We start from the raw sequence: 24,703 nt of genomic DNA, 5'->3' as shown, positions 1-24,703 counted from the left end.
ATTCTTACAAACAAAACAGAATATGCCATCAAAATCAGCCCAGTTGCCATCGACATTGTTTACCACACCAGATAAGTGCTCAAGTCTCTTAACTGTAACATCCTCATGATTTCCAATGGAATGTGTAATGGTGTCTACAGTGATACATACAACATTAGGCCATTACATGTTTTAATCTTTAATGTTACTTTAGTTTTGTTAAAGCAAAGAGTCTTTTATATTGTTAATATTTTACATTGTTTTCATTTCAGTGTGGCTGACACCCTTTATTGTAGGAGCAGTTTGAATTTGTGTTGCTTTGTTGATGGGAGTTAGATATGATTGATACCAGTCTCTTTAGCTTAGCATGAAGACTGAGAGCTAGCCTAGGTCGGTGGTACTGTTGTTGAACAGGTGTTGCTGTTACACCTCTGGCTCTTCAATGAATATTGCAACGGTTTGCTCTGTGATGATGTTGTTCATCTCATGAATGTTTAGTTTGATATGCGTTTCCAGTTCCAGTGTGCCGAGTCTATTTTTATAATCTTGAAGGGCTGATAAAATATTTATTAAATCCTGTATTGTCACTATCTCATGAGTTTTACACATTTGGCACATTTCAAGTATTTATACATGACGTACATTACTAATATAATATGCAGCATGAGAGGGGGCTCCTCTGCTCTTGTGCAGCAGGCCAACAGCATGAATTTCATGCTTACTTTACTTGCATGAGGAGCTCCTGTGCTTAAAGCTGGTGATTGTTTGGGACACACACAGGTAGATTACATCATCACTGCTATAGCTGCTGTTTTCCCACAGAGTCACCTCTAAAACAGCCTTTTACTGATTTCCAGCAAGTTGCATTATTTCACAGTAAGAATACTACCAGGAGGCTTAGATGATAAGAATATGCAGTATTATGAGTGTACATCTGATATTTCCAAATAAATATCACAGTCTCCCAGCTACACCTGCAGCCTTCAACCTTAAATCTGTGGCAAGAAAAGATTTAAAGTGTCTTCGTACTGGAGCAGCCTGCGGCTAAGCCGACGACTACGTCAAACTGGGCTATAAATGGTTTCAGTCTCATAGGGGGAGAATCTTGATGATAATGACATCACATTTCACCCCCCGATACACACACACACATAACCAACCCTTTGCATATTTCTCGACAACCTATTTTAAGACCACAAAGCAAACAGCAAGCAAAAACAATTCAGCCGTTCAATATCCAGTTTTGATAAACAACCTCGACTGATAATAAAATCTCTCAGACATGTTCACATAACACTAAAACACTCACATAAAAAGCCCCCCTGAAGCTTCCATTTACCACCTGCTACTATTCACTATTCAATAACAGTTGCAGAGATAACTGTAATAATCACACATGATTGTCACAACCGTTCTTCTTTTTTTTGCTCTTTGAGACAAATTCTGAATCTGAAGCAATAAATGTCTTAAAACAACTTCAACGTTAATGTTTGGTTTCCTGGAGACAGAACAAACGGATACAGAAGTACTGCATCACTGAAGCAAGTTGATATATTGTGTCATAGTATGTGGGAGGAATACGCAAATTTGCCTAATTGACCAAAGCATTATACTCACACACTCCATCAAGGGTCACCACTGGGGTTACTTTAACGAGTTTAAATTATGGTGCTTGTTCACTATTTTAGGCATTCTGGTTAATGTCCATAATCAGGCACCTCCCACTATGATTTCATCTTGTTCTGACACGCAGAGCCTTTGAGAAATTCCATTCCATTAGTTAAGGTGGTGATTCATTGGAGGGGTTTGAGGAATATGATGCTTAATTCATATTATATGCGTGCGTGTACAAATATCTAAACATATACTGCACTGACTGAGGCTTGCACATTTAAAAAAAGATTGCTGTATTTGTATTTTCCAGGATGCTTGTATGTGACAAAGAGGTGTAGTTGAAGAGTTAAATGGTGAAAAAAAACATCTAAGTGAATTATTAACTGTATGTCACTTTTTGTTTATTTTGTTATGTTCAGGTTTTATCGTAATTATTTTCTTAGTCTTGGGATCCATGGTTTTGTTAGCCCCAAAAGGTCATGAGTCTGTTATAGTTTATTCATCCTGCTCAAAGATTATTTGCTTAAAACATTGCTTTAAAGAGACACTTTTGCAAGATTTGTAGGAAATTGTCGGCTTCTATCAGCAGCGATGGCAGTCATTGTAAATAGCCAACACGATTGCACTGCACGTGTTTTGACTTACCACCACCTTTCAAAATGTCTTTTTTGTGCCGCAATAATTGCAGTCGATGTTGCAAAGTGTTTGTGAATTAGGGGCTGCCTTTTATTTGCATGAGTGCGCCATATACATATGCATATCACTGTCAGGTTCTGTTGTCAGTAGTTCCTGCACTGTGTACGAGTATAAGGTTTTGAATAATTGCTATTATAACAACGACAACACTTTTTGATAATTCCGCTTTTTGTGTATACCATATTGGTATGTAGAAAACAAGTTAAAATCCACACTATTGAAGATGTAAGAAATATGCAAATGTCCTTTACATTAGCTTTGACTTATGATGACAGTCGTAACGCTGACATTTCCACAGGGAATGCAGTTACATTAGGAAGGAAAAGGTGTCAGAAATGGTCAATTTATTTGTAAGAATAATACATCTGTGATCGTCACTAATCTATAGAAGGTACTAGCATATACAAAGCAAGATTAGCATTGAGTAGGCAAAAGTATTAAGCTCCCAATTTGATTCTAGTCACTGATCTTCCTAAGCTGCTTCATTATAGATGTGTGTGACACACAAGACCTTCCTGGTTCTCTGTTAATCTATATGGATTTTCATCCATATTCCAGGACAAAACCGATTCATACGAAAACATACATCAATCCATGTGCCAACAGGTGCTACAGTAAACAATGGCAGATGGGCTATATAAACAGCAAACATAAGCAAAGACATTAACAAAAACAGCACACGTATTGAAATTCAGCAAAATGAATGCATAGTCTAAAAATAACACCGTGCATGACTTTCTCTTAGTTCGTGCAAAGCCAAAAATCATGTTCCCTATATCCGATTCAACCTGCTTTATATATTCTGAACATTCATCTAATCTCTTATTTCAGAAGTAGTCCAGCCGAAGCAGTCTCACGCTGCAAACGGTGCTGTTGCTGCTGCCCAAACTTGATATCAGGTATAACAAATGGCCTCAGTCCGCTCAAGCCCACAAATGCTTCACCCCTTAGACCTCTCAGACTGCATTTGTTAGTATGAAGACATCTCTCCCGAGCAAGAAGAGAGGCGGAACCATCTTGACATTGTTTCACCTCTTGGGAGCAACAAACGTGGACAGAATAACAGCATGTGTACAGTCTATGCGGTTTTTACAGCACAGCAAAATACCTTATCTTAAAAGCAGAGAATCAATAGGAAAGAATTATTTTTGTCAAAGAGAAGATGCCGAATTAGGTACATTTTGAGATAATTGCATAAAGCAATTTATTCCAAAAACTGTATTGCAATTTTAAATCTGTGCTAACTGTTTTGGAATCCTAATTCTTGTTTCTTTTGTGGTTCAGATGTTCCATTGTTTCAAAGGCAGTTCTCCTTTCAGCCTTTCATGTTAACTGTCAAACTGTATAATGCTGTGATTGACACCTTTCCAACCTTGGGATGACACGATTGTTTAATTGATTGTAAAATAACACCGATTATGATCTCATTCTGTCAAGAGATATAAAAAGCAACTGCATTTCTACTGTTCTAAGTTCATTATTAAATATTTAGTTCATATTTAACGTCTTGGTTTATTTAGTGTATTTAATTTCCTTGATGCAAATTAGCTGATCAACATCACCAGCACACAAAACTATGTCACAGAGAGAATGTTGTGCAGCTGTTCCGGTGCCTGAAAGGGACATATAAGAGGTTAGTGGGCCAAACCGAGACAAAATGAGTTTTGTGCCAGATAGACATATGCAATTACACTGAGCATTCAGCATTTTGTTTCCATATTCTCTGTCTCTTTTATATGCTGTGTGTGTGTGTGTTTATTTATTAATATACTGCATTGATTAAGTTGGGCGCAGTACTCTATTTAAGATGCCATCTGCTTGGAACCAAGAGTAAGAGTAATTAAAACAAGCTTGGTGCTTAATGGAATTTCAACAAAAAACAAATACAATTTGTGAGCCACTCTCGTTTATGGTGTTTATCCCTCTGCCAATTACAATTCATCCTCAACAGCATTCAGTAAATGTGCACAGTGTGATGAGCCAAACCTGATAATACTAATAATGCAAATTCATACATAGTGAAGCTCTCAAGGAGGAGGGGGGGAGCAAACATATGTGCAAATATCTACTGAAAAAGAGAACTGAAGAAGCTGATTTGAATACACACACATCTCCCAAGATGCCAATACACATTTTCAATGAATTCAATTAAATTAAAAAGTTATTTTATCGCCGTGTCTTTATGCTTAAAAAGTGATAACAGGAGAATCAGCCACCACAATATGTTCAAATACTGAGTCCCTACAGTTATAGTGAACATTTAGGTTTACAGACGTGATATAGCTGCAGGGATATGCACGCATACAACAAGTCTGTTTGCTTTAATCCTTGTTCAAAGAATAGAACCAAACGCTACAGACATGAGAGTGCGTTGAACACAACCTTCCATGCTCAACGAATCAAACTGAATCATTTTAGAGCTAGAATGAGAGGAGCGGCCCATATAGTGGGGGATTCCACATCCCTTTCATTGTGTTAGGCCCTCCCCCTAATATATAAAGGGATTCGGGAGCTGAGGGGGAGAGAGAATGGCCTTTTTTGGGATTCCATGTTCTTTTGTTTGTTGATATATAATCCCGTTTGCGGTTAAAAAATGCTCCAGTGTTGAATTGAGGGGATGCAGTGAAATCAATCACATCAAGTGTAATGATACAATATCAAAGATTTACGCTGATGTCTTTAGATGTTCATGGTTTGGGTAATCCATTTAAAAAGCCAACATAATGACAAAAGAGAAGATGCATAATACTGTTCTTCATGAAACTCATTTACCACAACAAGAGCATGAGAAACTGAATAGATTTGGGTCTAAAACTATATATTACACCTCACATACATGCAGCCATAGAAGAGGGGAAGTAATCTGGATATCGAACTCAGTTAAATTTGAAAACTAGAAAGGAGATGTATCGTAGTGAAGAGCAAAGTGGAAAATAATGTCATGATGCTAGTAAATATCAGAGAGTAACTATAATGCCACACTTTATTGCAAAATAGACGACTTTTTAAAGCAGAAAGAAGACTGCTGTAGGCAAAGAGACTGAATAATTGACCTAACTTATAATGAAATATCCCAAACAATACCAACAACAATTCAAATGGACAGTATACAGCCTGGCGTTAAAATGGAAATAAAAAGACTTCTTCAGGAAAATGACAATGGTGAGGTAGATCCATCCATTGGTTAATAAGACCACACAAATGAAGCAGTCCAGAATGAGAACATACACGCTACATACACGATTCATAAACAAATAGATAGATGGATGAGATATTGGGTCCAAAGTTAGAGAGATATGCAAGATTCATAAAAAAGGCTTATTACGAGCTGGGCCCTAAATCCACCGAATGATTTGTTGAAGGCTACGCAAACAGGTTTACAACACCACTCACAAAATTAAGGACTGCTTTTACACACAAATTGAAGAGTGGCCAGAAGATATAGCATATATCTTCCCCTGGTATTATAAAGAATTGTATACACAAACCTCTACAGAAGATGGGGAATAAATGAGGATTTTTTTGACACAAAATAGAACAATCAGAGCAGAAATATCACTGGGGAGATGGAAAAGGCTGCCGGCAGGTTGAAAACAAACAAGGCTCCAAGCAGCACGGTTTTCCTTTTTGAGTGGTACAAAACATTTCAGAATGAGCTGAAAAAAACTTCATCAAAGAAGGAGAGACTGCCCTGTCAAGAAAGAATATGAAGACAAGGACAACTGTAATAATTACAGACCATAATCAATTCTTTAGACTTTAAGCCGACGATTGAAACGTTCATGTCAGATTTAATTGATGAAGACCAGACTGGGTTAATAACAGGCCACCAAACACAGGACCGTATTACAAGAATTCTACATACACACCAAGGATTCAGTCTTGCCCAAGGATGCATTGACATGGACTAGCGGAGCCAGGGATCGAACCGCCGATCCTCTGATTGAAGGACGACCTGCCCGAAGTAAAGGAGAATGGCTCCATAACTTAGACATTTGTGTTAGCAAGAGGAACGAGACAGGAATGTTGTCTTAGTCCTACCCTGTTTGCTCTCCATATTGAACCATTTACCCAAGAGATCCATCAAGATTTGGAACTGAGCTATTGGGGACAGGGGACATAGCGTTGTCCTTTTCATGGATGCCAATGCCTTGTTTCCAAGGATGATGGGGATCTTGAGAAATGTAATTTATATGCAGGATACACATTGAATATTTAAAAAACTCAAATTCTTCTATTCAATTATGCGCACTCCGAAAGAGGGGTTTAATATTAAATGTGATTCAAAATCAATCGAATACCTAGGGGTGTATATAACAAAACAATTATCAATGTTGTATGGGGCCAATTATAATCACATCAACCAAAACATAAGAGAGGATATAGAAAGACGGTCCACATGGATTTTAACTGTCAGATCAGTGCAGTGAAAATGAATATTTTGCCGAGGGTATTGTATTCATTTCAATCCCTGTCAATAGAGGTACCACTAAAGCATTGCACAGAATGGGATTAATTACTACCTGGATTTATTTGGGGAGGGAAGAAAGCCAGAGTCTGATACACAACACTCCAGTTGCCAAAGGATAACGATTTTAAGATGTATTGCTATGCAGCCTATCGAGGACCACTAATTGGTGTGTTGTTAGCTTAACAGCTAGATCAGACTGAGACATATATCCCTCTCTACCTCATCCAAAGGATCTTGGGGGAAAGGCTCTCCTTGGACATATTATGAGTATGATCAATCCATTACAATGTTCAAATTTGAAATCTGGTTCACTCGGAGATCTTGAAAAAAGGGACAAAAAGAGGATATATGTACAATTCAACATTTAAGGAGTGGATGAAAAAAGGAATGACTGCATTTTTTTACTGTTATTAATAAATAAGTTTGAAGGATAGATTTGCACTTCCAAACCATGACTTGATTAGATATCTTTGACCGACTTAAAATTACAACACGAAAGTAAAAAGGGCCAGAAGAAAAGAATCCAGAGGTAGAAGTGATGGTCAATGCGTATCATCAAAAAACATAAAGGATTCTTTCTTAACTTTATCATAGTGAAATAGAATGTCAGGCTAAAACTACATGTATTGTAAAACCTATGTGGTAAAAGGATTGAACATCACCTTTTCAGAAGAAGACTGGCATCATACGTGTGTATCACTACAGACCACAAAATCACATAGATTTATTTTATTCGTAATTACAACTCACACAAAAAGCAAACAACTTCTAATGCATCAAATGGAGGAAATGTGTCCATACAGATGCAAATCGTGCACATATCTCTGGGGGTTTATCAAAAGTAGAGCCATTCTGGGATAGAGTGAATTCAGAGTTGAATGAGGTGTTAAGATATATATAATCTTCAAGAAGTGTTCCATTTTATACCGGGGCAATATAGCTAAAGTGGTGCTGAGAGAAGATAATGACTTGGTCAAAATCCTACTCACAGCTGGCAGAAAGGCAAGAAACAGACATAAATAGCGGTTAGTTTTATGGTACAAGAAATATTTGAGATGGAAAAAAAGTCGCTTATTCTTTAAGAGAAGAAGACGATGAGTTCAACATGAAATAGGAAAACTAGATTAGGTTAAAAAATAAAGACCTCGGCGCTGTGTGATTTTATTGACGATAACGTAATTGTATAAAAGTTATACAATATATAAGTTTCAATGTTATATTTTTGTTATTTGAATTCTGTATTTATAAGGCAATAAAGACAAATGCCTTGTTCCCTCATAGCTCTGAGTCAACGAGAGCCAACAGGAAGTCCATTCAATCACATGGGGCTCCTCCTTCTTTTTCCTTTTTTGGTAAGAGATATACATACTGTATACACATGTTAAATACTTAATAAATGAGACCAAAGATGTGGACAAATACTTACATGCTATATGAAGCTAGGTTCAGCATAATTCATTCCATTCAATTTACAGCATAATAAGAATCAATGAATTTCAATATCTATAAATACTTAAAGGCAATACTGATTGTCAGTATCTGCTCGCTCAACCAGCAAATGCAAAATCTGCCCGACAGGTTTCCCCCGGTAGGTTTGTGACAGAGGGCCAGGAGCCGGCTACTCACTCAAACACTCGTTGGCAGAGTCCCCAGTGGCCCTGGCCCAGGGTCGGTCCTGGTAAAAGGGGTGACATCTCTGGCAGTCGTCTCCCACCGTGTGATGTTGGCAGGAACACACCAGGCCCCGATGTTCCAACTCAACGCACTCGCTGGCGTGACCGTTACACTTACATCTGAGGGAAACGCAGGCACATAGCTATGTTAGGGAGGTAAGAACTTCTTTTCCGATACCCTCTCTCTCTCTCTCTTTGCTTCTCCTCACTGACTCAAGTATAGACAGACTAATGCACACAGTGAATGGTGTTGAAGGCAGAGGAGACGGCAAAGTGAGAAGGTATTTCCACCTTAAGGAGTTGTCACTTCCTATTATCTATAACGGGCATAAACAGGGCTCGAGATGAGGTGGGGTTTTCATTTCCCGTTAGCAACTGCACTATTCAACTGCGCACTCTGTGGTAATACTCTCACTCTGTCCAACAGTATCGAGCATGTGAGCGGAAGGGTGTGTGTTTGTCGACATGCATGCTATATTTACTTTCTATATTTTTTTGTGCACATAGCATCTTTAAACTCGTGGATGGTTTCACACCTATCCAAAAATAGATAATGGGATACAGGATTTATTTTTTTCACAACAAGCTAATTTGTTTTCTCACTGCATGTAGGAAGCCTATCATCATTTCCTCTGCAGCACGGTGGCAGCTACGCCCTCCTGTGTGTAATATTTCCTGGCAGCGTCGTCGGGTTTTGTCAAGTGGCTGTGATAGGGGATGGGGACTTGTCGCTGAGTGGCAGGCTCTGTCAAATTTAGCCAGCTGTCCTGGATCCAGACGCTTGCTTGCCTGAGGCTCAGACCCAGTTATTGCTGTTGTCGCGGAGAGAGACAGACAACAACCTAGTAACTCCAAAGGGCTTCCAATCCACATATCAGATCTTTCTGCTAGAGTAGACGTGAGCTGCTCGGTGATAATTCAAACTGAATATAAAGTGAGGGAGGTGACCCGAGCTGTACAGTCAGCGTATGTGCTGTTCCAAAAACAATATGTTGAGTTATCATGTTTTACCCGAGTGATAAGGAAACGGACACCATTTTTTGTAGCCACCACAATTCCAGCATATTTATCTTTGTAGCAGTCCAAGTTGGGTTATGGTTGCATTGATATTCTGTACAAATCATGAGGAGTCTTTCAAAGCATCTGTGAGCAGGACGGGCCGACTTGGCGTGGTGTAGCGCTGAGGTGTGAAGGCATGTGTACACAGAAAGCACAAGGCTAACATGTTGTCATGTGGGTCTCTCCCTCAGGTGTTGCGGCATTGGTGGGTAATTTGTCCTGTCCCTGCAGTGATCCTAAGTGTTTATGACATGTGTCAGATTACATTTATATTCTATCTGAAGGATTCATCTCAACTACTTAATCATCTACTTCCATCTAAAGCTCCAAAGTGCAGCCTGGTCCTTGGCACCACGTCGTCTCTCATTACTTTGAGTAATAAAGCAAAAGAAATGGAAGCAGGACGGACGACTATATTGGTTTTATTCTCATCTAATGGCAACCTGACAGACAGCAAGCTGTCTTTTTTTAATCAGTTTTGCAAACAGCTTTCCAGGGGAAGGTGCTGATTGCTTGTCGTGCTTTGGACACATACAGTATCCATGTGGTACGAAACCCTGTCCCCTAAAAGTGATATTCGTACATATACAGCACGTATACAAATGTGTTTTGAACAAAAAGGTAACACTGCCAGGATAATATTATCTCTAAAGAGGAAAAGGACATTTTATTTTATTTCATTTTATTTCTGCAAACTGTTCACTGCAAATGCAACATGTTCATACTGAAAGTAGGGCTGCTCAATTATGGCGATTATTCTGGTCAATTCTGAAATAATGATTATTTGTCATGTTTAACCACTTTGGATGACTTTGGAAACATGCATTTAGAAAGAAAAAGATATGTTGTACATTTAAAGTAAAATGCATCAATTTTGTGCACAGAAAAATGAAGAGGCTAGATCCTTGAAGAATGTGCTATTGTAAACAATTTATCAAAAACCCATTGGTTGTATTTATTCAGCCACAGAATAAATAGGCCCCGGTGAGGGCCGGTCACCGTTGACCCGCCAAGCAAGCCCGAAGGAGCTCGGCTATAATAAAAAGAGGAGCGCTGGATTAATAACACAAGACATCATGGTTGGAAGCCAAAATCCTAATTGAAAATAAAATGTGATTAATCGCCTTACCCTCTCTGATTGTAGTATTGGTTAAATAGTGAAAAAGTCAAAGCCAACTTGAAACACCAGATGGGACATGCTGGATTTTTCAACAATCCATAATCATTCCGACACTTTCTTCACGAGCTGAATACGAGATGTACATAAACCCTGCATGCATGCTCTGGCCTTAAAATCTGCGCTTTGTATGACTAACCACCCACCCCTACCACCTCAGGCAGCAGTTGTGTTTCCTCCAAATCATATTTGGCAAAGCCAATTAGTATTATAGAAATGTGTTTAGTAATAAACAGGGTTTGTGTTCGATTACGTTTGAGATAGCTGGAAGCAGGCAATCCAAAATGATTTAGGCAAAATATAAATAAATAACAAAACTAAGATTTTGTGTTTTCATTAGTTATTTTGGCTCAACCACAGTTTCATGGGACCATGCTCATGGTAAAATACTAAAGTGACTAATTTTTTACTTTTCAGAAAGGGTGTCGGCTGTGCAGGGTGACATTATCCTGGATGGCACATTTTCTGGTGTCTCTTACCTGCCACCCACAGAGAAATCAGAGATGGCATAGAAGTACGATCGCAGCACTTTGGCGTCCTTAAAGAACTCGTCTCCAAAGGTGTTAAGCCTGTCCAAAGAGATGAGTAGGTCAGTGGCTGTCACCCATTCCTGGAAAAGAAAAAAGGTAGGGAAGAAAAACACTATTTGATGTCATCCACTTGAGTCAGTGTGTTGGCTGCTGCCACTCTTGGAGGCACATGGAAGCAGACAGGATGCAAGAAGAGGAAGACACAAACTGGGCTTTAGTTGAGAAAGGCAAGAGGTGCGAGGATATGTCAGCCAGCAAAAGTGGACAGAGCAAAGAAAAGAAGAGAGGAAATGGAGATTTGGTGGACAAAGGAAAGGAGACAGGGGTGATGGCGTAACAGCAGGGGAGAGAGCAGATGTAATGGGGAGATAATGAGTTTGGTGTTGGAAATTAAGTTAATGTCAGAAAGAGGGGCAAAGAAAGAAGGGGATTAATGGAGACAAAAGACAAAATATGAAACAGAAAGAAAAAAAACGTGAGAAAAGAGACAACACTGCAGCACTACTTCAGTATAATGGATGGCACATGGTAAAGCTCCCTTCCCTGATATGATTTCAGCTCCTCTGTTTGAGCTCACTGCAAAGGTAAAGACAGGATGAAGCAAGAGTGGGAGAAGAAAGTGGAGAGGGATAACACAAACAGAGAAAAAGCTAACGGGAAGTGCAATAGTGGGGTGCAAGATGAAAGTGAGGCCAGGTAAAGGGAGAACAAATGACATGAGGAATCTCTTACTCCAGAACTTTAAAACAAATAGCCGAAGAGAAACTTTCTGTCTGTTTCTTGGCTGGTTTGGCCGTCCTGAAAAAGTCTATAATGCTGTACGTTTTGAAGCTTCTCCCAGAGGTGTCTTTGAAGTGTGGCAATGGGAGAGAAGGAGATTGGAACGGATGGGCCTCAGACTTAAAAACACGTGTGATGAGTTCATCCATTCATGTTTTTCTCAGACACTACAGCTTGGCTTTTGTAGTGCTAAAGCCCATCAGATAGCACTGGGTTTTTGCCTATTTAAGCCTATTAAGTAATTAAAAGTACAATTTCTGTATGCTTTATATCATTTGGTAAAGTGTACTGCACAATGTAAAGTATACCCTACCATAGCGTTACCATGCTAGCAGCAGGGCCCTTGGGGAATATGTTCATGTTCTCCAGAGGATGAATCCTAATCACTTTGGTGATCCCCAGACGTTTCAACTGGCGCCACCATCAGGTCAACAGTGGACAGTGCACATGCCCAGATGTCTCCTCTCCTCATCAATCTGTGTGTACGAGTGTAGACGTACCCTCTCCTCGTAAACGGCCGTGTTTTGAGGCTGGTGTCTCCACGCACTGCGCGCCTTCTCTCCGGCAGTGCCCGGGTGCAAGCCTGTGCGTAATGCAGCCTCTGGAGGTTGCATCGGCAGCGAGGGCTCATTTTTAAGGGTTGTGTCATTCTGCAGTATTGTTGTTTGTATTGTTATTTGTTGTTAAATAAAGGTGGTGAACGTAGTGAACATTATGCATGATTAACTTCAGCATGTTATCATTGTCACTGCGAGCTTGTTAGCATTTAGCTTGAAGCACCACTGTGCCCTAAGTGCAGCCTGACAGAGCTGTTAGCGTGGCTGTTGACTATTAGTCAGTCTAAAACAAGACTATCTGTGTATGTTTTGTAAAAGTTACTGCATTTGATAGCAAAGAACCATTCTGACAACTGCAAGTGCATTTAGGGATACTCCAACATTGCAATAACCAAACATGGCTCTTTTGGCAGCCCACTCTGATCTTGGGTCTTTTGTTGGAGTCAACAGTCCCTGCTGACAACTATCATTATGAAATAATAACATTGACAGTAGTCAACTTTCGTGGATTATTGATCCCAAGCAAGTTTTAAATGTCTGCAAGTTGTTCATAGTATATAGAAGATAACATTAGCAGGATCTCTCTGGTGGTTAAAGTCAATGTAAAAGCACAAAGTTTACAGGATTGTGTTTAATAGACTAAACAGCACTAGAATAGCTGGTTGGCTCATTTAGGATACATTGCCTCTGCAGAATCTATAAAGTCCATAATGAGCATTGAGATAATGTAACAACATTTGGATTCGTTAGCTTCATGGCCGTTACCACGTAAAGCAAAGCAATACTCTCTGTTTAGCAAGTGAAGAAAGGGGCTTGATTGGTTAGGAGCAGGACATTGAACAAAGGTGACACTACTACCCCCTGAGGCTCTCTTCACAGCTACCTAACATGATCTCTCTGCAGCTTAAAATAGCAATGCAGTAAAAGTTAAGAACCAAGTTCTCTTTAAAAGAGCTGCTTTTCAGGGGCTTTCTTCTTCTGTCAGCGTGACTACAGTCCTCCTGTTTCAAAGTAAAGGGTCTTGGGATTCAGACCGCCTGCTGGGTCTTTGCCTGCAGTCCTGAGAGATGTTCTGCTGGGGCATCAAGAGGTCATAACCCCTCACCGGAGCATCTGGTGTGAATATGCCACACATGTGTTCCTGATTGGTTTAAACCTTGCATGAATGGCGTCAGCATTGTCAGTAAAAAGACGACTTTCCAGAGAGGAGTTTTGTGTACTCAGCAATGTGCAATGAGTGGCAGAGCATATAAAAACCTCTAATTAACAGGTCATTTTAAAGCAAGAGGACATTCTTTTCATTTTAACTAGGCCAGCTGGTGGCTTCCTTTCAGCAAAACACTGAGTGTTCTGCAGTCGTAAGTCATCCCACCTTTAGTGTCATTACCTGAAATGCCCTCTCGCTTTCCCCGAAACCTTGTGTCATTTTTCCTCTCTCTCCCTCTCCCAGCCTTATCTCTGCACTCTTCCACTAGCTGGAGTGCACTTCAGGATTTCCAGACGGTTCTGTGCCTTAGCAGCCTATTGAGGGCTATGGAGCTGTTATTTTGTAGTAACCGTAATGACAGTGTTGCAAGAGAATTGAGTGCCGTTGGCTGGCGCGCTATTGTTTTCCGGCCCTTGCTTATTGACTTTGCCCCTGCTTGACATGGCTCCACTGGCTAATGGGGTTTGGAAGACACTAAATGACCCTGATGCACTGCAGTTGCCGGGGAAAACAGATGCTAATTCTATATTTTGTTTTACACTATGTGTGGGGTTCGGGATGGGAAACTTATCTGCAAGGCAACACTTTTAGGGTGAAGTGAGTGGCAGTCATGCTGATGAAATGGAGAGACAATAGAATGTGTGGTTTAACTTTCCAATAGAAACAAGGGGTCAGAACAAGAGAATAAAGGAGGGACAGGAAATGTTTCTCATCCTGTGCGATATGCTCATTTTTTTCTATCTTGTCATCTATGCTGTACTTTTCTGGTGCCTGGTTATCTCAAAGCCTGCACTCCTGGCATGAAGTGAACTAACCATGATTTCTTCTCATGTTCTCATAATGATAATACATGCCTTTTGCACAATACGTGAGGTTTTCAATCAGTGAAGGTATTGAATAAAGAAGCAACGCTGTGGAAAGTAAATTGGGTGCCATACCTGCACAAATTAGACAAAAAGAAACCGTCTAATTTTCTAAATTACCCCTAACTGTGCTGCCAAGCAAATAGTGTGTCGCTATTTGCACTTATTTAAAGTAGGTAATATGCATACATTTGGCGCAAAATCGGGCCCTTATATGCAAATGAGCCTCATTGCACAAACAGTCCAATTCACAAAGATCAACACTAATAGACGCACGCATTACAGTGGAATTATTATTATCTTCAGAGAGTTGGTGGTAACTGAAGCGCATTTAGGCTACAAGGGGCGTCCGTTACAACTCATTTCATTTGGGATGTGGTAACAGGATGCAATGAAGGCGTCATGATAAATAAATGAATGAAGCTCCACTACATTTCATTTTTGAAAATACATGAGAAAAACAAACTAGAAAAAAATGAATGAACAATAAGGTTATTGTATAAACAAATAAACAAAGTATGTCTTCCCTCTCCCTCCTTTCCAAAATCCTGGGATTATATGTTTCCCTTTCCTCTCTGTTAATTGCCCGTGGGAGGTTTGGATGAAATGGCACACTGGCAAGCTGCTCCTGAAAAGGCCTCTGGCTCAGGCTGACGCTGACGCTGACGCTGACGCCCCTCAAAAATGCATTTTTGAGGGGCTCTCACCCCTCAAAAATGCATTTATACTTTGCCTCATGGATAATTGCAGTCAGACACAAATTAAGGGCTTGGCTTGTAATATCATTAGCACATTATATTTTGTGAATTCTACCTCAAAACGGGGCAGATGATGGTTGCAAATACAGCTCATGGTGCTATCAGTTGCCGCAAACCATTCTGTGTGAATGGGAATCCCTTAGGATCCATTAGGAAATATATATATATATATATATATATATTTTTTTTTTTTTTTTATGCAATCGGTCTGTCTCCAAGCTATGGGAGGGTTTTTTTCTTTTTTCTTATGTGATCAAATCTCGACCAAAATTCTATATTTCAAAAAATAATAAGGGAAGGTCACAATGGACGTGACCTGACCTTTGGTGAAATAATTTTAAAAAGTGATAAGCACAAACTGATGATCATTAACATTAAAATGCATGACATTCTCGCCCCTCATAATGAGAGGGGAGTCTGAACACTGGTACTGCATTACCATTGTGTCCCACATCCAGCTCCCACGCTTTAGAACACACTGAAAGGATAACATCTCTTAAATGCATTGTTTGCATTTTGAAGTTCTTACTTACAGCACAATAGAAGCCAATGCTCTCCTCCATTCATCATAGAGTGCAATACCATTATCATATGGAAGAGCTATTAGCTGTGCTTGGTAGAACAGTGCTAACTATGTGAGGAAAAGCAGACATAGTTGCAAATATCACATACTGCACTGAAAGGAAGCACTTTCTTAGGGTTAATTAGTAGTCAGCCCATAACGTATTATTTATGCCAACCACAGCAAAAGCTTAATTAACTTTGATTCTCACTCCCTTGGAATTTGGGCCCACAATGCTACAATGATGCTGACTTAGGGATAGGCTGAGGCGTTGAGAGTGGCAATGAGCCAGTCCTTGGCTTAAGACAATAGCGGTCTAATGATCAAACTAGCAGGTGCACACGCACGTAGACATGCACGAGGCTGCACACGGCTCATTTTTGGATGATATCAAACACCGTTTTTTCTCTCGGGGGCTCATAACCTTCACCCCCACCTCTAAAATCTCTCTTGTCTCTCGTCCCGTCTGTCTCTACCTTTCCTCCCTACACGTCTGTCTCCTTCCCTTCTCCCTCCTCACCTCTGTCTTCTTCAGCTGGTTTCCTTGAACTGAGAAACCTCTGGCTGCAGGCACTGACGGAAAAGAGAGCAGTGTCCCTCATTCTCAAGTTAATAACTTTTTAATTGAATTGCTTATGCTTACTGTGGCCTCAATATGTACTTTTTCCCCTTTTACTCATTGGCATTCAACGCTGGAGCTCCAATTTGCCACACAGCTTTCTAGAGAGAGAGAGAGAGAGAGAGAGAGAGAGAGAGAGAGAGAGAGAGAGGTGTGTGTGTGTGTGTGTGTGTGTGGGAGGGGGGGGTGGTTGTTGGACTGGTGGCAGAAGAGACAGACAAACCGTTTTAATGGATGACTGAACAAATTAAATTAGAATTCAAAAAGCAGCTTTCATCTTCTGCGTTACTGTTGAAAAAAGAGAGCTTTACAAACTTGACAACAGAGCCTACTTTGAAGTAAGACATTACTTTTAGAAAAAAACGATCTAAATGCCGTGTTACAAGGTGAGTGTTGTTTATTCCAAATTCAAATCATTTGGCAACGCAAACGCGACACGTTAAATGACTGGTATACCACAGAGCACTATTCAGATGACATATACATGAGACAAAAAACACCTGTGCATTCAAGTGTCACATGATGTTTTTGTTTTTCAATGTAATTTAGCTTTGACCTCTCAAAATGACAAGGAGATACATTTAAAAAGCAGCAGATGAAGCGAGTGAAGTCTCTATATTGAAACTACGTGCTCTTCAGACTGAGGCACAAGCGTTAAATCTGCAAAGGGATTAAAATGCTAATAAAACAGGCGAGATGCAATTCCTGTTTTAAGCCTCATGAAATATGCATGCTTCTGTATGAGCCATATGCAGAGGAAATGGCACACTGACATGCCGCAGAGAGGAACAGGGATCATTTTATGCTCCGTTGGCAATCGGTATGTAAAGACTGTGATTTCAACCCCTGACACAAATGGCCGATCTTGATCTCACTGCAGGAAAAAGATAATTAATGATCTGCCATAGACACATTTTGAAAACCTATATGTTTATAAGAGAAGTGGCTTTTTTACAGTATAACCAAACCACACATTCAAGACTTAGTCAAGACTACTCATTTTTAAATGCGTCCCTCTTCTCTGGTCTACAGTGTCAGTCAGACGGGTGAAATATGGTCGGCTTTGGCCTCTTTTGTACCTCCAAGGTATGATTTTAGTGCATTAGCGGGATAACTGCTCACGTCAAATGCAATATTGCTAACAACAATGCTGGAAAAAGTGAGTGCTTCGGGCATTTCCTCTGATTACATCAAGTTAATGAAAAACACAACACAAACTGCCTGAGCAACACAGTCATAAAATCAGAGACTGAGGCTTTTGTTTGGTTTTACAATCACAACACTGACATCTTTCCTTCTTGGGCTTAGCTCTTGGAGGTTTGTGTTCTGAGGAATTCAAGAGTTCAATCCCAGACACCGAACCACGCGGTATTACGGATTGTTCTCCAGCTCTTTCACCTCAATAAGACATGAGGGAAGTTGGTATACGCACGATTCCGTGCTTAAACCGAGCGAACATTTTACGCACAGATCCTGGATTCAGCAACATTATCTTACTCTGCACCTTATACACCTCCAAGCAAACATATTCTTATGAAGATAAATGGGGGCGTGGCAGTATGCTGATTGTAAGAAGAGCAGTTCTATTACCCGTGATTAAAGGCTCTATACTGGAGGAAATAGCACTCTCCGGCGTTAAACGAAAAAGTTCCTGCCATACTTCCCTTTGCCTGTCACTAATCTTGCACCGACACCTTCATAACTAGGCACCCGTGAGCACTATCCCATATTAGCCACATAAAAACCAGCCAATATCACCTGTATATGGCAATATAATCACATTCACACAAGGTTTGACTTAATGCGGAGGTATCTGAAGCTGAAAGACCTCTTCAGGTGATTGCATGCCGGTGGGCTATTTAGTAAGATTGCCAGACTCGTAGTTGGACTGTGACACAATTAAAGTATTGTGCTGTGTTTTCTCGGAGTTCTGTATTCAACAAGACTAAGCGTGTGGAGCCATGCTAGCGGCTCTGTGAGGATGTGCTTAGGCACAGCAGGGGTTTTGAGCTGAATTGAATATTAGCATACTAATGTCCCGACAATGACATGGCTGACATGCTGAATTGAAGCAGGTAATGTTGACAAGGTTCGACCAATGTAAGCCTGTTAGTGAGCTAAGATTGGTTAACTCTCACTTAACACAAAGTAAACCTGAGGCTGATACAATGTCACTATGTCAGGAAGTACTTGTTCATAACCCGTAAGGATAAAGTATTGGACAAATTAGAATGTTGACCTGCTGGTGGCGCTAAAGGAAAAGTCACAAACTTCTGCAAAAAGCTGATCATGACAGAAAAGTGGACAGAATTACAGTAACTTTACTGACAGTGTTGTTTTTTAAATCTGTGCATCATGTTGCCCACATGACGGAACTGACAGAATGTTCACACAAGGTTATCAGTAAAAGCTGCGGAGGGGGCGGGATCCACGAATCCTGGAAATCCCTGTAGCCAAAAACGCTGCGTTCTAGAAAAGCCTGCAGTGTTGTAGTGACACTCACTGGGATCAGCTTGACAGGTCAACAAGCAAACAAAGTAGCCTGCAGGCCTTCAAATGGAAACTAGAATCGGTACACCGATACACGTGACCAACACACTGTACAGCCTGTTTGAAATGTATTAATTGTCTTATTAATTGTTTCTTAGATATGCACTATTATTCAGGATACAGAGTGGATTACCTTGGTGGAAAAAAGTAAACTATTCACTATTTACTCTACATAAAAAAATAAGCTTTTTGGATTTGTTTAAGAGGTTGTATTGATTGTTCAAAACCAACAGCCTTACATGTACTCCTTCTCCATTACCCTCTCCTCCCTTCTGTTTACGCCCTTCATTTTATATTCAAGAAATAGTGCTGTTGTGGGAATTATATTGAGTGCTGCTCTGACCCTCGACCCTTGTATTGAGTTGCCCATTTTCTTCTTGTTTTTCGAGGATTTGTAGCTCAACTGGCAACCAGTATATGTCGTCATTGAAGAAGAAGAGCCCCGCCACCCTTTTTTTTTTTTTGATGATTCACTGCAAGGAGAAGAATATTCTGAACATTTCACCAACATTGATAGGTTTTTATATTTGCTCACCACACCCATCTGTCCCATCACCCTCAAAGTAGAATGGGAATCAGAGGTTTAATGAAAGAAATTGTGCAATTGATCCGCCTTTTATACTAATGGGAATACAGATCACAGTCAATTACGGGTCTTCTCATCTTGTTGTTTTAGAGGAAGGCAGAGAGGGGAAGGTGGAGTGAAGGAGACGGGGGTGTTTGGCGGGTCTGCTGAGAGATTTACCACCCAATCTATGTATTCTTGGCTTCTATTGATCCCCCCACAGCTTTACAATCAGTGGGTCGATGTCATCCAAAGCATACTGAAATCCAGCCAACAACACCATTAGTAGGCAGGTCTTAATGTAAGTACTGTAAGGCCTCCTTACTGATCACCCAGCCACCCGTATGTCTGTCTGTACATGGCCTCTCCGTGAAATTAAAAACCTCTAAAGGTTCAATAGGTTAATGTGAAAATACAATATGCTCTGTTGTTATGAAAGAGTATCCAAGCTTTTTTCAAAACTGCGACAGGTAAGGGGGAAAAAAAGTTCCCATTTATAGACTGACTAGAAAAGAAAGGAAGGAGTTGGCTTGTATATGTCTGTACAGTAATTACAATCAACACGAGCAACCACAGGCTTAAGTTGTTGAAATGAAGGGAGCAATCCTGCGGAGACAGCAACTTATATAACAGTACAAATAAAGATGCAATTATAGCATTTTATCGAAGCAAATGTCATAACAACCCACTCAGCTGCTAATTTATGTTGTTTTGAGTAAAATGCATTTTTTCGTTGCAAAGCTTCCATAACAGCGGCCATGAATTCAATAATAATGTGTATGCAGCAAAAAAAGAGAGTAATATTCATGTTTATCTTTACTTCAGTGGAGTAGTGCTCAAATCTGATGCAGTAGACATCGCATTTGTAAAAAAAAAAAAATCATTTTTTCTCTCTACATAATTATTTTATGTGTGACAGCAGTTCTCACATCTAGATACACGGAATCTGATCTGGACTTTTGATAGTGATCGTAATTACTTTGCACACAAAACAATAAATGATTCAATCCTTTACGATAATAGTTGATGTAATCGTATTTTACATTTTACCTCAGGACAGATTTGATGTCCCGGGATAGATATTACATGATGTTCAGTGCAAAACTGCCAAATCGAATAGAAATGAATAAGCTACAGGAAAATAGATATATTTCAACAGAATACCGTTGAGCTAACCCCACATACTGACTAATGCATTAATTCATCCCCCCACCCCCACCCCATTCGGCTGGTCGACATGGTGCCACATAGAACAATGCTCACAGATGTTGACTGAGGAACAGACACCGAAATCAAAAGTGGCTGTTGCTGTTCCTCATCCAGAGAGTGAACGCTGTGATGCTGCTGACCTGGACAAGGAGAGACAGGGACCAGCTCGGAGCTGTGGCCGGACACTCCCGGGAATCAAACTCTCCTGGATTACCAAACAGACTGTTTTTGGATGAGTCCTCTGAAGTGTAAAAAGCACGACCAGCTCAATAGACTGAGTCGTAAGGATGTTTACTGGAGCAGCATTGCCCCTCTCAGAAGCCAGAATGAGAAGAGGCGTTGGTATAATAGAAGTGCTTTAAGATCCACTGAAAACTCTAATTTGAAGTCGCTGGAGTCTGTCAACGGTTCAACAGGTGTTAAAGCACCTTTTTATTTCTGCTGAAATTATCAGTGGAATTCTTTACAAATGTTGCAGGATCAGTGGTGTCCCCTTAGTGTCAACTACAAAGTCTACAGACATGCTCACCATCACAATGCCGACACGCTGATGTTTAGCATGTATACTGTTTTTCAGAGCCCAAAGAAAATAGAATTATTGAATTATTTGGTGTGGAGAACATCAACAGTTTATTCACACAACAAGGTGTTTCCTGGGATTCTCTCACATCGCACCCGGAGGTGTGATAACATCGTAGAAGGCCCAGTAAACACTGCTACTCACGCAGTGATTTACCCTCACGATGAGTATTATAACTGCTTAAAGTGCCCCAAAATGTCCTCCTCTTGTTTTACACTTCTCCAGTGTGCAGCATGTACAAGTACACATTGTATTTTCTTTTTCTTCCATGACTTGTTACATGACTACGGGGTTATTGGATATTAAGGCGAGGTCAAGCTGACCACAGTACCATTTCTTCCTGCTATTGTTGACTCTCAGACCTGTTTCTACCAATGCCACCTTTGCATATTCCTTAGTCCCCTAATTCCTTAATCCCACATAATCCTTTCATGGTAAGAAGATGTGTTTCTAGCTCTTTTCAAGCACGGAGCATGTATTTCCAACTGAAAACATAATGCTCACTTTACAAAATCTCAGCAGACCAGGCTCAGTTCTGTATGTCCTACAAACCTCGGCTCTCCAGTCTTATTGTCCCAGCCTTCCAGAGTCTAGAATTATACAACAGATAGAGCGAGAGGCCCAAATAGCACAGCGGTAGAAGACTAGTGTGAAGGGATTAATCAGAAAAGGACAGTTTAATAATCTCTGAACACCGAAACCAGGCTGCTGCCACCTTTTCTTGTAGGCATTTTGTAACTGCTCTTGCAGCCAAAGAAAAAAATGTAGAACGAACAGCGCAGGATGTGAAGGAAAGGAAAACACTCTGAGCAGGAAGGGGATGATTAACATCCTTGTGCTTATGAAAACTTCTAGGGAGGCTTCTTTTTGACAGTGGGACAAGTGGCTTTTGCTCAGCAACATAAATAGATGTACTAATAGTTATTTTTTACTTCACTCTCATTTTTTTTGGTTGTCCAAGCAAGACGGAAAAGAATAGATACACTGGACTTTCAGATTAGGAGCCCAATCCAGTCCTGCGTACAGGTTACACTTTCCTGTGACTGTATGTGGCCTTACTTAGAGTAGCCTGCCACACACATGTGTTCCACCCCTAGCATCGCTAAAGCTAATCCAATGGAGCATTTCATTTGCATTTTGACTCGTTATAGACGCAAGAGGACCTCACATAGCAGACGTGAGGCAAAAATATCTTTACTCTGCTCCTCAGTGCAGCTTAGCTCATGCTTGAGAGCTGATGTGGCTTTACCACTGATGTCTTTTCATCCTCCATCTTTTCCCAGTTATAAATGGGATGACTCTTGAGGAAAGCTGCTGCTTTCTACTCTGTGGGAGGTTTCAGGGATGTCACCCATTCAAAGTGCCGTGGTTGATGGGAGGGGTGAGAGGAGGGTTATGAGAAGACAGCATCCGGCACATGCGTGTAAGGGTGGCAGGCGGTTGGGGTAAAGGTATGTGTGCAGGCAGAGATACCGTATGTAGCCCTAAGGGCTTGTCAGCTGCATCACACCGTTGTGCTTTTGAAATCGCACAGCTTATTGAGGTTTAAGAGTGCAAATAAAACAAGGATGGCACCACAACAAATCGTCATCAGTTACAAATCTGGCATAATGTGTATTTGTGTATTTGAAGATTACATGTAAGTAGTTCGTTCAAATCTTTTGTGCACAAACTAAATATAATTTGTTAAAGGGAATGATTGGGTTAAAAAAAAAAATCAAAAAAACACTAGCGATGGCACACAGTCATTAATCTGCTGTGCGTCTAGTCTTCAGTTTGCTTCAGCAGTTTTTCATTGAAGGTTGCATTCAGAGAATTGAACATATTTCATATTTGAGTTTCAAAACATCAAGAGTGAGCTGAGAGGAATATTGGAATCCAGGTGTGCTATAGCTAAATCATCTTTAAATAGATTTATAACAGCCATATACAGTAGACACTGCAAATATACTGACAGGCGGAGCAACAAAAAAACCCTCATTGTAATTTTATTAAGTTTTGGACGATGGTTTCTGTCTTTAGGAGCGGGTTGTGGTTATGCAGGGTTACTCTGCAGATCCTCCACACATCCTCCAAAAGACAACCTTACTCATCCTATTTAATGATGTGGAGGAGGACAGCTTCCTCTACAGAGGTGGCAGTCTTGCATTGACAGACCTATTCCCTCACAGCATTTTGAGAGAAAGGTCACAGAGGAATAGGTTGTCATTAGCTAACATCAGGGGGCAATGTCTGTGGACTGATCATCGCGGGCACATAGTTCCTAAAGTAATTGAAGATCATTGTTGAAGACGTATGTCCACTACATGGTAGGGTAGATTTTTTGTTGTTGTAGAGACAGGGAATAAAAATAGCAGTGTTCAGATAGCACTGTAAGGGACAGCGGAAAGATGCAAAATGCAGAATGAGTACATTGGGGCTGTGGGAGGCCTGTATACAGTCTGTCCACCTCCTGCAAAACAGGTTATGGAGGTGGTGGTGGGACTTTTACTGAGAAAGAATAAATTAGATTTTGAATGGTTTCGGAGTCGAGATAGCCCGTTGATGAGGGCGTAGGATCTGAATAAATCGGGTTACCTCCCACGAGCATGGACGCCTGGTCAATGCCATGCCATGCAGGGTCTTAATGATGCATCATTTACATTGTTTTACTGTAGTATTGCAAGTATTACAAATAATTTTTGAGGGACACATAATGTCACCTGAATTGCAGTTTTTTTATAAACATAATAAGAAAAATGTTTCTCGCGAATTGGTCTTCCATTTATTTATCCTAGAATAACCACTCTAGCAATATTAATGATATCATGGTAATTTTTAAGCAATCAAAGCACGCGTTTATGGTTGGAGAACGATTGTGTTCTTGGTTAAATAATCAAAAACTCCACCGTTAAATGAAGGACAAATCTGAATGTTTTACTTGAGCAATATTTAATCGAAACCATGATCTTTATCTAACTTTCCCCAACAAGCCTTTGTTGCAGAACCCTAATCACACGCAGCACTCAGAATGCAAACCTCTGGTCTCTGGTGCCAAGAAATCACGCCACTAGCCCTTCATTCACATATTTTTACACGCATTTTGAAGTATCGCATTAGAAAAGTATGGAAACGCCAAAATTCAATAAAACTTCAGCAAAACTTCCTGAAAATGAATTATGAACAGCTGTCTCAGAATAAATGTTGCTGTAGATTTCCGCATGTGATTGAGAATCGGCTGGCTTTTCTGTGAAGCTGCACCATTGTTATTTCAT

At 40.3% G+C, this 24,703-nt stretch overlaps 1 protein-coding gene across 1 annotated transcript in view; it reads right to left on the bottom strand.

Moving 5' to 3' along the window:
* Window positions 1-24,703, bottom strand: part of lamc3 (laminin, gamma 3) — a 98,052-nt gene that overhangs the window by 64,191 nt on the left and 9,158 nt on the right. The window contains exons 3-4 of the mRNA XM_031860425.1: window positions 11,149-11,279; window positions 8,387-8,553 (exon numbers count right to left, since the gene is read on the bottom strand). Coding sequence (XP_031716285.1) covers window positions 8,387-8,553; window positions 11,149-11,279 — 298 coding nt within the window. The remainder of the gene's footprint in view (window positions 1-8,386; window positions 8,554-11,148; window positions 11,280-24,703) is intronic.

The sequence above is a fragment of the Anarrhichthys ocellatus genome, unplaced genomic scaffold, assembly GCF_004355925.1.
Source record: "Anarrhichthys ocellatus isolate YVR2014 unplaced genomic scaffold, GSC_Weel_1.0 scaffold23, whole genome shotgun sequence".
Taxonomy (NCBI): domain Eukaryota; kingdom Metazoa; phylum Chordata; class Actinopteri; order Perciformes; family Anarhichadidae; genus Anarrhichthys; species Anarrhichthys ocellatus.
Note: the sequence above shows the minus strand (reverse complement) of the source record. Positions and strands in the feature narration are given on the sequence as shown.